At 39.9% G+C, this 16,244-nt stretch overlaps 2 protein-coding genes across 6 annotated transcripts in view; one reads left to right on the top strand and one right to left on the bottom strand.

Annotated features, from left to right (window-relative positions):
- The window catches only part of ggps1 (geranylgeranyl diphosphate synthase 1), a 182,453-nt gene extending 174,125 nt beyond the window's left edge, over window positions 1–8,328 (bottom strand). For both annotated transcript variants that reach the window (XR_007451297.1, XM_049600262.1), the window contains exons 1-3: window positions 8,011–8,328; window positions 5,690–5,794; window positions 2,540–2,610 (exon numbers count right to left, since the gene is read on the bottom strand). Coding sequence is in view for 1 of the 2 variants with exons in the window: in XM_049600262.1 (XP_049456219.1) it covers window positions 2,540–2,610; window positions 5,690–5,774 (156 nt within the window). In the remaining variant the exon portion in view is untranslated. The remainder of the gene's footprint in view (window positions 1–2,539; window positions 2,611–5,689; window positions 5,795–8,010) is intronic.
- A 1,327-nt stretch (window positions 8,329–9,655) lies between these two features.
- Window positions 9,656–16,244, top strand: part of arid4b (AT-rich interaction domain 4B) — a 49,596-nt gene continuing 43,007 nt past the window's right edge. Inside the window, exons 1-2 of one of the 4 annotated variants that reach the window (XM_049600254.1) lie at window positions 9,656–9,991; window positions 12,133–12,181. In XM_049600254.1, the coding sequence (XP_049456211.1) occupies window positions 12,176–12,181 (6 nt within the window). In that variant the 5' untranslated portion in view covers window positions 9,656–9,991; window positions 12,133–12,175. Of the gene's footprint in view, window positions 9,992–10,085; window positions 11,416–12,132; window positions 12,182–16,244 lie in introns of those variants that run through there. The other 3 variants (XM_049600252.1, XM_049600255.1, XM_049600253.1) reach the window with 3 other exon arrangements.

Here is a 16,244-nt window from a genome sequence, read left to right as displayed (position 1 = left end):
AATATTAGCAGCAAATAGAGGCTGATATGAATACAGATACTGTGAAGTGAATTCAGTAAATTAGGTCATACACATTTTGGCTATAATGCTTTTATCTAGACATACTGATCTACACCTGTCGCTTGGCACGTTCCTAACCCAAAACAAATTATTCTCTTTGGTGCAGAGGTTAGTAAACTGTCAAAACATACCAATACTAAACAGTCAAAACACAACAACCCACATATTCTGAAAGCCTTTGATGACTGTGTTATGTTTCCGATGTATAGCTATGTATTTTGTTTGTACTGTAACCAACAAAGGCATCGTTAGCTTGCATTCTTTTACTTGCCTTTTGTTTTACTTCCTTTTGAACATAATATTGAGAAGTGCTCTTTATGATATTATTAAATAAAGTTATTATTATTGTGCCACGGCTGAGCAGCTTGAAAGCCCTGAGTCATGAGTCATGAGACATCTTGAAATGAAACACTAGATGAAACAGCGACCCTGTCAGAAAGTGCCTATTTAAAAAAGAAGAATAGAGAGCAAACAGTGTTATGAATACATCCACAGTAGGCAGGACGTCATCGGTGTCACAGTCTGAATGATACTTCAGGATTTGGAAAGGAAAATACATTAGTGGCCCGATAAGTGATTTTTTTTAAACAATATTAACTACAGGTATTTTCATGTATTTCATTTGTTAAAGGCGGAATTTTTATGTAAATTTTTCCTTCATTATTCAAGTTTAAAAGGAGCTCCGCTGTGCTGTTCTTGGAGCAGGGACTGCGTCATAAAATGGTCTGGTGTAGAAGTGAACACAGTATAAGATGCCCTGATCTGACAGTGCTTGGTATTGTTAGTCACATCAAACATCAAAAACAAAGCCTGTGATGGGCTTGGTTTTTCCTCCAACTGGTTAAAAAGCCATTCAGCGGGGCAACACAGAATCTTTCTGAGTGGCTCTGCAAAATTTGAGACGTGGGCTGCAACTCAGAGGTTTGGATACTGGCTCAGGCACTGAGCCTTAAAGCAGTCAAACCTCAAAATCAGTCCCTAAAGACAGTTAGCCGATTGACAATATGTAACGCGGGCTGGCTCCCTAATGGTAAGAAATCCACAACAAATTATCACCAAACTCTGCAGCTCTCCAGAGCTTTTAGATTCTTGTCTTTTGGGCCCCTTTCCTGTGTGGTTTGCAACAGCAGCAAGTGGCAAATTTCAGAAGAGAGTAAAGAAAGAAAAAAGAACCCACTGTACACAACCTGCTCAGCACCAAACCACAGACAAACATGGCAACTAGCTGATAAAGACAGTCCAACATCTAGCAAGCTTAAACTCCAGGTGCCAGATGCATAAAACTGTGTAGATTCAAGACAGAAATATATGCATTCCTTGTGGCAGATTTATAAAGCTGTGCACACACCTCATTCTGTTTTATAAATCTTGACTGCTGTTGTAGTTTGCCATAAATGTATGCAGAAACGCCCTTAAACATGTTTGTACGAATACTTGTGCCTGCTCCACCTCTCATTAGACTTGTCAATGAGGAATATGGCCATGAAAGGGCAATTTCACCAACTGTGTCGCATCTGCGAGGTTCTCCAACGGTGCCAGAGCAGCTGTCATTATGCTCGGCTGTGGATATTTGCAGCTTCCGTATCACTAATTCATTACGTTTCTGCACACCGTCATTGTGGTAAAATCTCAATCATCATTATTATTAAACGTCAGAAGAACGATCAATGAATCATTCACAGCACTTATGTTGAAACTGACTTCATAAAGTGCTTCACAGGATTAAATGAAACACTCACTAACAGGGAGATGAATGCAAATAAAAAATGATGATGAATAAATTCACCTGAAGCTATCTCATCTAAAACAGTGTGTACACCTGCTCTGAAGAATGTGTGAGGTGCACACATTCTTCCTTCGTAAATACTAGTTTATGTGTGGGGGAAAGGCACACACATGGTTTTTGTGAGTAAACATTGTTTGTGCATCTGGCCCCAGATATTGTTCTCAGCCACAAACCAAAACTCTGCTGAATGTTTAAGTGAACAACATGTTAGCTTGTTTTAGAGTTCTTCTGCCCCCCGGGTTTAACACAGCTTTAGCATTTGGGCTATACTTTCCTTCCTCTAGACAAACTCTTTAAAAGTCAGTATACACACCATCGATTTGTGTGGAAAAAAAGGCATCTAATTTCAACATTTCATAAAATCAGCAGTAAGGAAAAGCTGCACATCATCAAACAAATATAGAAAGAGGTAAGTGTCTTGTTTTGTCCACCTTTTTCATTTTATTCCACTTGATCCTCAGCTGCATTAACAACCTGCTGCAATAAATCATGGATGCTCTAAACTCCACATCCAAGCATTGCATTTACATTCAGTTAGGAACGACCCAGCTGACAGAACACTCTAGTTGCATTACAAAATAAATTGCCTATTCAGAGTAAGTGTAGCATGATTTCCCCTTCCTGGGCCTGTCTATGACAATAAACATCAGGCGGTTCTGAATGGGAAGAGGCTTGACATGGGTGATTTCTCACCTGTAGTTTGTCCTCTGGGACATTGAGCCAGTGGTTAAAGGCTTGGGATAGTTTTGTCCTCACTTGCTTTCCTGTGAAGAGAGCAGACGACAAAAGTTCAAGGTTTAATAAAAGACTTTTGTATTGTTGTATGCAAAGAAAAGGGAAGAAAGATAAGTCAATCCTTCACAATGACTATTGTTGCAAATCATCAGCTCAGTCTGCGCACTTACTTACTTTGCATTTTATCTTTGGGTCCTTATGTAATAGATATTTGAGAATGCACACTTTGAACAGGTCTACATTAACACAGCTGGTGTGTGGTAGCTACATGCTCCCAGAGAAACTGAACTTTAAAGTGTTTTCATGTAACAAATAAATAAAGTGATTAAGTGACTTAAGAACTTGTGTTTTATTGTCATAATTTTACCCAACATAGCAGCCAGAAGTGGGACCAAGTCTTTCTTTTGCAAGTCACAATTAAGTGTAGAGTGAAAGCACTTAAAGCAACACTTACTTTCTGGAAATTTTACACTTTTCTTTGTTTAGGGCTTTGGAGGGAGGTGGAGTTGCAGGAGGAGGTGGATGGGACTTTGGAGGGAGACGGGAGGTGTGTGCTGTGCTGTGCGAAATGCAAGAAAGGTAACAGTCCCAAGACAGGCATGTCCCGCATAAAGTCCCTTTTCACCACTGACAAGTCCCAAGTCAGACTTAAAGTGTTGAGGCCTAAACAAGTCATGATGCACTCTTCGCCAAATGTAATGCCATTTTAACAACAGATTAATAATATATTAAATTTACAAAAATCCTGAATGCTTTTTCCAAGTTTGTTGAAAGCTATTGTGTCTCCCTCTGTAATTTTTAACCTGCACATTTTGCATACTGAAATTAATTTTTATTGACTACAGCATAATTTTTATATGCAAATAAATTACCTTTGGTATCATTTTCCAGCTAAAGCTCAGTAACGTAACATTAGTTCTTCAGGGTTCTCTCCTGTCACTTGATTAAATGCTGTTGGATTGGATCTGGAGAATTAAGTGTTGACTTGCTGAAATGAATAGCATTAATGTCAGTGAATTAGGAAATTTAAGGAAATGAATTGATGCCACTTTTTTAAAAAAATGAAAAAAATATTTGTAATCTTTGAGCTTGGAGGAACATATCAAGTATTTTCAAGTCACAAGTCCAGGTGAAGTCACGAGTTGGTGGTAAAGTCCAAGTCTTTTTTGATTGTTGGGTGACTTGAGTCCACACCTCTGACAGCAGGTAGGCATAACACTGATCTCATCCTCACTATTGTATAGAGAGTTATGCAAGAAACAATGACAGTAAAATAACCTCACACAGTTTTTAAAATATCTCAGCCTGGCCTATCACAAGCAGTTATCTAAAAGGTCTAAATAAAGAGAAACTCTTTATTTATTTTACTTGCAGAGCTAATTCTTAGTTAAACTCACAGGTCAGCCTGAGCACACAGCTGTTAGGGCAACAGTGGAGGTGGGATGTGACCTGACTAGAGTAACTGAGACGTCATGAAGAAAAAGAAACAAAGAAGAAAAGCCCTGTAGCTGGTCTAACTGAAGCACAGGAAGTTTTCTGTTGTTCAAAGACCTGGTTTAGGGCTTGTTTTTCTTTGAGCAAACTGAACTATGTTGTAAAGCCGTTTCCAGCTGAGAGCTCACATCTACAACCTAAATAGTGGCAGGGGTGAGTACAATTTCATGCAAACCTATAGAGTTGTTTGCCAAAACTATGATAAATGTTCCAAGAGTAAAACACTGAACGTCTGTAAGATGATAATCTTTTCTTACGAGCCTGAATGACACAGTGACACTGCAAAAGAGGAAACATCCCAACTAACAGAGACCCTTGGGACTTGTCCTATTTACCCAAAATGAAATTCTGGTGTTAGGTCAGTCACTTCTCCACTGACAAAAAGTGACCAATCAAAGCTGAAGAAGCAAATAAAGAGTGTCTCATAAACAGCTGCAAGTGAGCAGAGAAATCAGACTACAAAAACATGAACAGAACTATGCACAGCTTGCTGATTTCTGTGTATTCAAATTCTAAAACTGTTACACTTTATTGCCATTTGGAGTCATCAACGTGTCAAATACAGCCTCATATATGAGAAAAAGAAATTGCCAATGTGACATATCAGTTCATGTTCAAACGATTGTCTACCAACTCTGCAGTGTAATATTAAAATGAAAACCATATAATCTAGGCCTGGATAACATAACATCTTACCATAGTCACACCATACAAATTTGTAGCTTAACTTTTATATTAATCAGATGCCACAATTGTGCTCCAATGCTCAGTGTAGCTCAGTTAAAAACTAACTGAATACCTCACAATGTGTGTCAGGGCTCAGTGTCACTCTAGGGCCTTGTTTACACGGATACCGATATAAATAAAAACAGATTTTTATTGATCCTGTATTAAAAAAATTCCGGGTCTACAAGATCAGTTGTGAAAACGGTAGCTTTTGCTGCAATTAGCATGCCAGGCCAGTAGGTGGCGATATGCCATATGTCAAACACCATAGAACTTCCTGCGCATGCACAGTGATACGTTTTCCTCTTGGCGCTAGTGATAGAAACGATGATAAACTACATTCTAACCTTATATGGCATAGTTAACTGCTATTCCCTTACTAATATTGGGCACAGCAGACGTCTTTGTACAACGATGTAGCGGTGATGTTGATGCAGCAGTGCTAAATTCATTTGTAAGCTCGTAAGTAGTCTCAAAAGTGCTAACAAAACGTAAACAACCCGGCATATATGTGCCATTGTTGTTGTGGTTACTGGTCGCCTACTGGGCATGCGTGAACTGGGTTGCAACATCATCGTTTTCCAAAATCTTCATCTATCCTGTTTATACGTCTCCACAGAAATGGATATTTTTTAAAAACTTTCACTTTGGAAGCCGTTTTTGAAAATCTCCGTTTTTGTTGAGAAAAACGCTGGTTACGTGTAAATGATAGGTGCAAACGCCAAGATATATACCCATTTTCAGAAATATACTGAGAAATATACTGAACCGTAAAACAGGCCTTAGGGCTCATCAGCAGTATACATAGCTTTTCATGACATTTAGCTGCATGCCTCCATACATGTCTCCTCCACCCCTCTGCAGTCACTGGCATGGAAAAAGACTCACCAGGTAGCTGCAACAAGTACTTGTATGGTTCCAGGAGAAAGCGCTCAGAGGCGGCTTCTGAGGTGGCTTCCGAGGTGCCATCCATTGCTTCAGCTTTGTACAAATCTACATTAAGGACAAGAAACATAAATAAGTTAAATAGTAATGGTGAAATTATTGAGCTCTGATAGCACCAAATGTAAAGCTGGCTCTTAACCGACAGATTAGGGAAGTGTTGAGTAGACTGACTTGAAGAAATTGCAGAAAGAACGTGTTGACATGACAGGAACAATGTCAGACTCGAAAGCCATCTTGATTTAAGTGACAGAGACATAACTGCAAAATGCTGCTACGCACTTAGCAGCAGAATACAGAGGGACTGTGTGGGTATCATTCATGAGTGATACTTCCACGCTTTTATTATAATAGCCCTTTCAACAAGCACACAACTGAGACACAAATGTATTGAGAGCATAAAGCGAACAAATGTGTTGTTTGTAAAGCTTTACATTTAAAGTGCTGCAACTCATCTACACCAAACAAGAAAATTTGAGGTTCTGACAAACCTAAAGAAATATTTCAATGATGTAATGCATTGTTTTAGACCCATGTGCAGATCCGTGAAAAATCTCCTTGTGCATGATGACACACTGATCACATGATTGGATAAGTTTAAAAAATCCCATTACTGATGACTCACGGGAACTGGTGACGAGTGATGTAGCAATAAAAACAGAAGAGTTAGGTTGTCTGACAGCTAGTGATCACACTAAGAGAAATCCCTCACAAATCATTTATCTTTTACATTAAATGGCACTTTGGGTTTTATTTCCTAAAAGGCCCACACTAGATCATTTACAACCTGTCACATCAGAAGCATCTATAAGGCTATCAACCTAAAAAATCTTGAGAAAATATTATTAAAGAAGGTAGTCATTCACTGCAGCTCAGCTTGTGATCAAATGTTAACATTAACCTCACATTAAAATCAAATTATGTGACTGCCAGGACATTTTCTATCAAATAACACAATGCTGCATTCAATTTCCACAAAGAGACAGTGCAATATTATATCAGCAAGATGTGATCTCTTGTCACGCAATATTATTTGCTGATGAGTCATCATTGCTTTTCTAGCATGTAGATAGTTACTGGTTTAACAGGTGCTGTGTCTAACACAGCCCTGCAGCTGGTAATTGGGTGTACAGTTCAATTCCCCATTTTAGATTATTTGGTGTGACATGGAAAACAAATGTAAAACAAATACACATTTTTATCCTTGTCTTATCTCCAACAAGTGCCTAACTAGTAGAATGATCATAATCTAGGTCATTTTCTATCAAATGTGTCAATTTCACTTTAAAACAAAACCATTACTCAGTTCAGTTTATCTATTTCAGGGGTGTCGAGCATGCAGCAGCCAGAACCAGCCCTCCAAAAGCTCCAGTCTGCCCCACTGCATGCACACTTAATATTAGATGCACTTGTGAAAGCTAAGAGGTGCCAGGTTTCAGGAGCAAGTTATAAAGTGAGCAGCCTGCTTCATGTTAAGTGCTGCTGCGGGGGGGGGGGGGTCCACCCTGACCTGTATACAGTTCTCTAAAAATGTTTTACTTATTATGGTTATTTAAACATACTGAACATTGTGCAAAAGTATTGCCAGTCGGCCACTTCGGTAAAAATATAATCTATTGCAAAGGCACTACAAAAACTTTTGATATGTAGTTGGTCTGTAAGGCAGAGGATAACTTAACCTGCTTCCTCAATAGCTTCCATTTTAGTTTGGTGTGGTGATGCCAGCATTACTACACATGAGTAGCCTGACTGAATGTAGAAAAACTGAAACATATTGTTGAAATTGCACTTATTTTTTTAAGACATCTCAGGCTGTTCGTCATCTGTTTTAAATGGATTGTGCTTTTTTGTATGTGCCTGTAACGTTACTTCTTTACAGGAGAAAATCTGTAAGTTACTTTGTAATGGGTTTTCCAGTTTATGCTGTATGTGGCACATGAACTAAAATGACTGTGACACCCCTGATTTATTCCATATTATCACTTTGGATTGTTATGATATTGAGATTCATTCAAAAAGCCTGTGTAAAGTATTCAAAAAATGTTGAATTTTAAGGAAGGACAGGTTTTTGTAAAGTTAAATTTTGCAGGAACTTTTCCCATCATGTTGACAATGTGTATCCCTTTAAGTGGAAACTTAACAGCATCAATATATATTTAATTACACAGTGACCCACATTACACACACACACATACACACACAAGCCTAAATTGCTGCTGTGACATATAGAGACAATCTATTTTTGAAGTGTTCTTAACTCCACCCACCTTGGTTGCCGCTTGTCAGTCTGCTGACTTGCCTCCTGTGTTCCTGTTAGCCAGGCTGCTAGTTAGCTAGCATTAGCAGGCTAACAAAACCGCGCCGGTAAACCACCGCTGGCCATTTCTTTCATTCTTTTTCAAAATAAAAACTTCCACTTCAACGCTGGTCGACTAGGGTACGCGATACCACCGTCACATCCACACATTCATACCATTTTAGGTCCGTGTGTTACTGGCCAATTCACCAGATGCTATGCTAAGCTAATACCGTTACTGCAACGCAGAGCACAGACACTTTTCAGGACAGGCTAGTTATGAGCCACCTATATATGCTCCAGTGTCGTTACAGAGCACGCGCAGAGTGGGTGCGGAATGTAACATGGGTGCCTCGCACGTTGTGTGTTGCAGTTATGTTTTGACATTGCCCGGTAAAAGCTTCCGGCATGTAAGGAAATCGGAAAAACAAACATAAGTCTTGTCGGGACAGCCCGTAGTACATATTGAACACACACATGTGCTCTAACACTGGGGGTTGTAGTTTTTCAGCAGTTTTTTTAATCTGTATTGTGAAAACAACCCAGTGGGATTACTGCTTTGTACACAACAACACTGATACAGTAAAGCAACTTTTGAATGTTAAGGGTGAATTATTTAATTATGAGGCTTTTTCTGACAAATACAATGTAGGCTATATCTCGTCAGGAGTTTGATATGGTTATAAAGTCAGTATCTAACGGTAGAGTATCTTTTTTTATTATTATTATTTATACTCTATGTACTAATCCCCCTGAGGGAAAATTCAGTTTTTATGGACAAAACATACCTCTTGATGCACTGTCTTTAAGTGAACGTCCCCCTCACTATTAATGGGGTCTCTATATCTGACAGAAAGTGCACTGAAGCTTTTACTGGAAGTAATCTTAAGCATATTACTACTATTATATTTGAATAGAAAACAATTGAACGCTATATTTTTTTCCCCTCATATTTATATACATCAAGAAGCATCAAGGAGTTTCTATTTAAGATTGTCCACACGTAGTAAAAGCTAATATTGTAATTTCCAACTAAATGTAAACAACTGATGCACTTTTTGTAATTATGAAGAGGAAAAAAATGAACATGTGTTTGTAGATTGACTTCATGCCACTTCTGTTTGGTTTTCTTTACAAAGGAACCTTTCAAAAATATTTTGTAAAAGATGTCACACTAACACTAACAATCCCAATTTCTCGACGGATGAATTAACTTGATAATTATTTTTCGCAAAATATTTTACACATAAAATAATTCAGCTTGAAAGTCTACCCCCCTTTTTACATTTATAAAGATACCGATTATAAAACATACTTAAGTACCGTCAAAAATTTTAAACTCAAATATTGTAGCTAGGCAAAAACTATTAGATTATTTAGACATTTCAATTTTATTCCATCTGTTTAGCAGACCTTCAGTGTTTTTGTTTCCTACATTTTTATTCATTTGGTTGTGCAATTTAATTTACCTTCCGTTATTTTTTTTATATCATGTAATTTATTTTCTACAACTTTTACAATGAAAATCTGGAATGTACATACTCCATGTATTGTATGTGTTCAATAAAGTTTGAAAAAAAAAAGATTACTTCGCACAACCTTACCATGGATATTTTTCTCCTCGATCAGCCAATCCTGTGCTGCTAAGGCGTTTCCCCTCCCTGTATCGTCCAATGAGCGAGCGTATCTGATAGGAAGGCGAGGCTTAACCGCCCGTCAATCATCCTCGGGAGGCGGGGAGAGGATCACAGAAAGAGCTAGGCTAGAGGAGCTACTCAACAAGGCAAACAGCAGCGCTCTGCGAAAACCGACTTTTACCCATCCGCATCCAACATCAACCAGGGGCCAACGGACGACGTTAAAACCTGTCAGATTGCTCACATAAATGTTCCTATGGATTACTAATACACTTTCGTCGACGAACAGAGGTGTTTCTCAACTTGACAGCATAGGTAAGCCTGCTTTTGTTCGCCAGAGCCATCGCTATTTTGAACATTTTCACTAGCTTGCTTCCCTGCTGCTACCAAGCCAACCTTGACGTTAGCTAACTTGTTAACTAATGCTGTGATGTGTTTAAGAGGGATTTTAGGGAATGAATGAATTAGACCACCGGACAGCTAAAAAACCTGACGGCCGAGATTAGAGGAAGAAACTTGGTCAGCTCGATAGCAAAGTTATGGTATTGCCAGCCAAATTAAGCTGATGAGCACAGTGAAAGGTTATGCTACGTTACTCCGGGGTTGAATAGTTTCGAGGCTGCTGGACAAGCACCGGAGTGTTGTGTTGTTGAGCGGAGGAATCCTCAGAGAGGCTGTCGTCGAGCAGCGCCTGTCATGGTGTTCCCTAATAGCCGTCAAAAGTGATATTACACGAAACGATCGGCGACCCGTGTGAGCTTGACATCGCTGCAGGATGTGATTTGTCGAGCCGCGACTAAACGGTGTAGTTTAACAGGTAAATTGCATTGTCAGGCTTTTCTTTTGTGCCGCCAGTCTCGTTAGCTTCTCACGATTGACTTGTCCAGTGTAGGCTGGACCAGATACCGTATATCAAGGAAGTCAGCCGTTTGATCAGTTATATGACCAGATGCGATGTGGACTATTTTCCCCCTCATTCTCAATGCTGTGTGTGTGCGTGACCAGTATTTTGCACATTTCCGTAACTGGCAACATCACTGCTGACAAACTGTCTGGGCACTGAGGAGCTTTAAATGGGCTCGACGCTTTAGTTAACCAGGTTTTAGGATGGGGGGAGGCTCGGGATGTGTATGTGCATTATTTTCGGTGGTGGTCAATCACTCACTTGCAGCGGCTGGTTTGGCAAATTGTCTGGGGCGGATGACATTGTATCCTCCGCGATCATTCACCGCGACCGAGAGCCTCAAATGAGGGCTGCGACCTTGGCTTCTGCTGTAACAATAAAATGTTGGAGGTATTAACGCGATGTCGCCGCGTTGCAAGTCTTCCTCGAGCTTGACCTTGTTGCGAACCGTTTCGTCGACTTGTTTCTTTGTCAGAGGCAACCTCACTCAACAGTGAACAGTCAGCGAAACGCCAGACCAGCCGATAAAGAGAACATTTTGTGAGGGAAGAAAGTGACTTTAAGCAGGGCTGGTTCTCACTTTGTTCAACTTGACGCTGTTATTACGACGCAGCTTTAATGTGGCATGTCTATAAAGGTCTGCTTTGGTGCCTTGCCCGTGAGCAGTGTTGTTATCGCTGTGTTTTTGCTGTCGAGTGTACTCTCCGCAGAGAGCAGCAGCGCACCGAGACAAGGGAAGAGAGAAGCGAAAACGAAAATGAGCCGTCTCGGGGAGGTTTTTCTGTAAAAACCCAGCGCTTCGTCTCCGAGAGAGAAATGGCTCCGACAGGGGCAGGTGAATGGCGACCACCGCTCCCGCAATTTCCAGTGTTTGTGCGCTGAAGTGTTCTCCTTTTTAGCCGACTGTCAGCTACAGAAATGGCGTCATCCTCTGCTGTAGTGTTGGTATAGTCAGTGCAGTGCAGACAGCAGGCACACCACGCTGCCGTACTCACAGCACCGAGCACCGTGCGGCGTTTACTGTATCTCCCACTTTATCCTAAACTACTTCATTATCCGTGCATTTGTGCAGACGGAGGGAGGCCAGCGACTAGTTACTTTGTGTTTGCTCGCCCCTTCGTTGCCACAAGCCGAGTCTGGCTGCTGACTGGCTGACTACAGCACACTAGGCATTACATAAACGGCTTTAAGGGCTCTGCGAATGAGAGTGATCAGCCTGCCACGGTTTACTTTGCAACACAGATATTTTTGGGAATGTGGCTCGAAAGCTCGAGCACACATACCATTAGCCTACGTCTGGATTATTTAAGACAAGGATCCTTAAAGTTCTCCTTAAATCAATTGCAGCTGCAGTTCACAATGACACCAACAATCCCAGAGGATGTGTTTTTGTAAGCAATGTAAAGTGTGAGCCTGCCGCCCAGCTTTTCCATGGCATCCAGCAGTGTAGCAGCAGAAGTGATGTCATCATAACATAACCGTGTCTTGTTGTGGCAGACAAGTTGGCACACTGTCTGTAATGTCTAACAGCTTCTTCAACCTCCGTTTGCAGCCTCAGATTCGTTACACTGGTCACCTAGAGGACTCATAGAGAGATGAAGGTATGTTCATTCATTTTCTTTGCATGTGTTTAATGCCACTGGGAACTCAATTAGAGCACTACTACTAGCCTCGGCTCAGTTTCATTTAACTCCTGTATAAACATGCCATAACCAGGCAAATCAAACACGAAATGTTAAATGTAATATCAATATTTTATGTGCACGGCTTCATCCTTTTATTCTCATGAATAAGGCCGGTGTGAACTTTTTACTAAATGTCAATTTCGCTCTTGTTCAAACACAACGAGGCAAGTGTCTTGGACATAGGCCAAAGTAATACATTTATTTGATAAGCATGATATTGAGTTTCCAGTGGCTCCAGCTGTATTTGCAAACACAAATTGGAAATTGTAATTTTGATGTTATGCTTTGTTCTGCAGTGTTAGTGGATTACATGCTGAGATACGGCCTGGGTGTGAAGTGATGTATGTGAATTTCATTTGGAAAAAACTGAGTTCATAGAGAGAGTGTCTGATCAATAGTATGGTGGTAATGACATATGAATGACGGAATAAATAAGCTGTGAAATGTGCAAACTATTCCAAAGCTCTGGCTTTGTTTTCTCCAGCCAAATTCAATTTGGAAAAGTCACAGCTGTCATTGTTTGGGGAAATAGGCTGTGAGGCAAGCTATTTAATCTTTTCTTATAGTTTGAATGGATCATAGTTGTGGCTGCTGTTAATGCCTGCAGGCTGTTGTGTCTTAACTTGTCATTTGTTGCCATGCGAGCCATACATAGAGTCATAACCTGCAGGGTTGTTTTACTGTTAAGTTAAATGTGTGACATACAGAATCAGAGAGGCGCTGCACTGTGGCGACCAGCAATGCAACACACAGGGATGTGTAGTGTACTTCTTATTAATTTAGTGAATGATTTTTGTTGTTTTTCTGTTCTGTGTTTACATGATGTTTATTGTTTACCGTGCTGTTCCACAAAGCGCTTCTTCTGGGGACATTTAAGTTTTCTAAATCTAAGAAACTTTGAAAAGTGCCTGTAGTAGTAGCTAAATGTTTATTTGGTGCACAGAATATATATAGTGTAATACGATCATGGACAAAGCATGAAGCAGAACAGACGATGCGAGCACTTTGTGATCGGAGAGTAAGTGGTGGACAAATTAAAAGCTGGTCTGGTAATGATTTGTAGTCTGTCACTTTGGCCCTAATGATGTTATGCTTGCTGTGGTTAATCAAACTTTACCGCACCCACTACTAGCAGACAGTCTACCAAAGTATCCAATTAAAATGTATTAAAGCATCATGAGGTGTTAAAATAGTTGCCAACACGTGTTTTTGTATTATAAATTTGGTGAAAACTGTGAATGAGAGATTAGGAAATCATTTTTGATCTGGTGCCTTTTCTTTACTTCACAACCATTTTTGTCGCCTGCATTCATACTTGTCCTTCTAGTAGTGCTGACTTGAACTGCGTGATGATTTGTGGTTATGTAATAAATTGTTTGTGTCACAGGAAGACAATGGAGTTCTGAGTTTCATGACTGGGAATGCATTCCAGTGAACAGCAAGCATCCAGGCACAGATTATACAGAAACCATTGGGTTTAGCAGAACCTCGCTCACACCGTAGGCTAACTCTGCTGCTTAATTTCCTACAAGTGTCTCCTTAAATAAAGCTAAATATGTGAAAAGTCATTAAACTGTTGCCGTAAGTGCCCATGACCGTTCTGCAGTTATTATTCTCTCCAGCTGGATAGCAGTGGGCTGTTATTAAATGATTATTATGCGTACACTACTTGCTTATTTTCCTAACTGCTGACAGGAGTGATGTTTTCACATTGACATTTCTGGTTTAATGTTGTCGCAATTTGTTGTTTTCATGGTGCTCTGAGTCATCTGGATCTGTTGATGCTCACTCACTTCTTTTACTGCGCTATATATTAGCAGCATCTGCTCAATGCCTAAACTGTAAATTGCTCTGTAACTAGGACAACTTTTCATTATGTTCATTTAGCATTTTATGTCACTCTGGCTTATGGGCCACAGCCTGCCTCCGTCAGCTGCACACATTACTTTAACACTGTGTGCAAAACATTAGAAACACTAAAAGTGGACTCATTTTTTTGGTAATTGTTTGACATCTTAATTAACTTAATCTGCAGATATCAGGTAAATATCTTTGTTCAAACAGGAATAAAGAAAGTCCCCGCTCAAGCACAAGTTATCCGGGAGATGTTCTCGGCTGCTTTGTCCATGACCTTGGTAACCTACACAAGATTTAATAAAAGCGTCTCGAGAATCTATACCAGCAGTCCAAGCCCATACTAAATATTTCACCATGTCAGATTTAAGCACTGTGTTATAATGTCTGCACTATCCATCCACTCCATCAATCATTCATTAATAACATAATGGTGTAGTCTACATGCATGTAACTGTGTGTGCTGAAACAATATGCCAACCAAAGCACTGATTCACCATATATGTAGTAGCATTAAATTAAAGGGCCACTACTTAGTTTAATCGTCATGAGGAGTACCACTCAGTCTGTAAAAACAGTTGTATAATGTCTTCTGGGGCTCTGGAGGAACAATAACCCTGATGATGTCATAAGCTTGCCCTTGAGACTTGAAATGTGTAACATAAAGCATGCGTTCTACACTGGAGGTCTGTTGCATGTAAGACGTGGGCATTTAGGAGGCATGGGAGGTCTAATGAATAATGCTACTGAGTTGCACTATGGGTAATGTAGGATTCAGCCTTTTTATAGAGGAACTTTCATGATATGTCTGCCTCTGCTGCTTCAGTTTTTACCATTCTCTTTTAAATGTATCTCGCCTCAGCCCCCCAACTTTATGGAAGCACAGTATAAATTGCTGGTGTGCCAAAACAGTAACTGCTCAGACAGCTTTTGATCAAAGCTGATTGTAAGAAAATTGCCGTGCCGTGGGAGTGAAATGTGTTTAGTCGAGTTATTCCTGCATTCAGACGAGATAACAGCATGTGGTGGTATTGTACGTACTTAAGCATTTGTAGAGAGACTCCCAGCAGGTCAGAAGCAGTAGGCTGCATGTAGTCGTAGGTGTCTATTCCTGGGAACTATGTACTTGGTTAAATAACTTTAAATGAGTAAAGTGTAAATATGGTGTGATTTATGAGGATGTAAGCATGATAACTTGTAGGGTTGTAAAAGTATTCATTGTTAAGGATGGAGGGAATCATTGCAGGCTTAATTTGAGTGTATTGTATGGCTACTGGAAGTTGAAGCTTGAGATGACATCAGCGTATTGTACTAAAACCCCCCCAGAGGCCACATTGCGAGCACTGCTACAAGTCATTCAGAAGGCATATGCAAAAATAGTCCATTTGCATTTTGGAGTTGGCCATACTTTAAAGTTCACATGTTTGATAAGTGGTCAGGGCAAATTATTTGCATTGTGATTTAACCATCAGTGATTTTTTTTTTTTAATGTAAAGTTCTGCACTTGGTTTGAATTGTTTGTGATACTGCAAGAGTGTATATGCAACACAGGCCTAATTTTTGTGGAATAAATGCATAAATAAAAGGTATTAGGATTGTTTTTTTTTTCTAGTATAAAGCTGCCAGGGCATTGCCAAGGCAACTCCTGCTGAAGCACCAGTCACTGGAATTGTGGTGACTCTGGTTTGGACAAAGAGGTGATTCACAGCCGGATTATTGTACGTGTGAGCCAGGCCGGGAGGGAGCTTAATTCTTTCCTGCATGCCTCTTGCATGTTCCTTTGTTCGGCCTACAAGCCTATTCATTATAGAACAATATAATGGGTCACAAACTATTGTTTATAATATTTCAGTAACGCTGATTAGTGCCTGAATTGTACACTTAAAAAGGTGCAGCTTTGTATGCTTATGCAGACATCAATACATTGTAATTCTCAGAATGAGAATAATTGAAATCAAGTACACTTGATTTTTTTTATAGGCATATAACTGTTATGCCTTCCTGTTTCCACTGACCCTCACCTGTTACCACTGCTGAATATAAACCACTTTATGTTCCTAACATCATCTTGAACTGCTGTGCAACTGAAACTCTGTTATAAACCACTCATGGTAAATTAATTGGA

This window comes from Epinephelus fuscoguttatus, linkage group LG16, assembly GCF_011397635.1.
Source record: "Epinephelus fuscoguttatus linkage group LG16, E.fuscoguttatus.final_Chr_v1".
Lineage (NCBI taxonomy): Eukaryota > Metazoa > Chordata > Actinopteri > Perciformes > Serranidae > Epinephelus > Epinephelus fuscoguttatus.
Note: the sequence above shows the minus strand (reverse complement) of the source record. Positions and strands in the feature narration are given on the sequence as shown.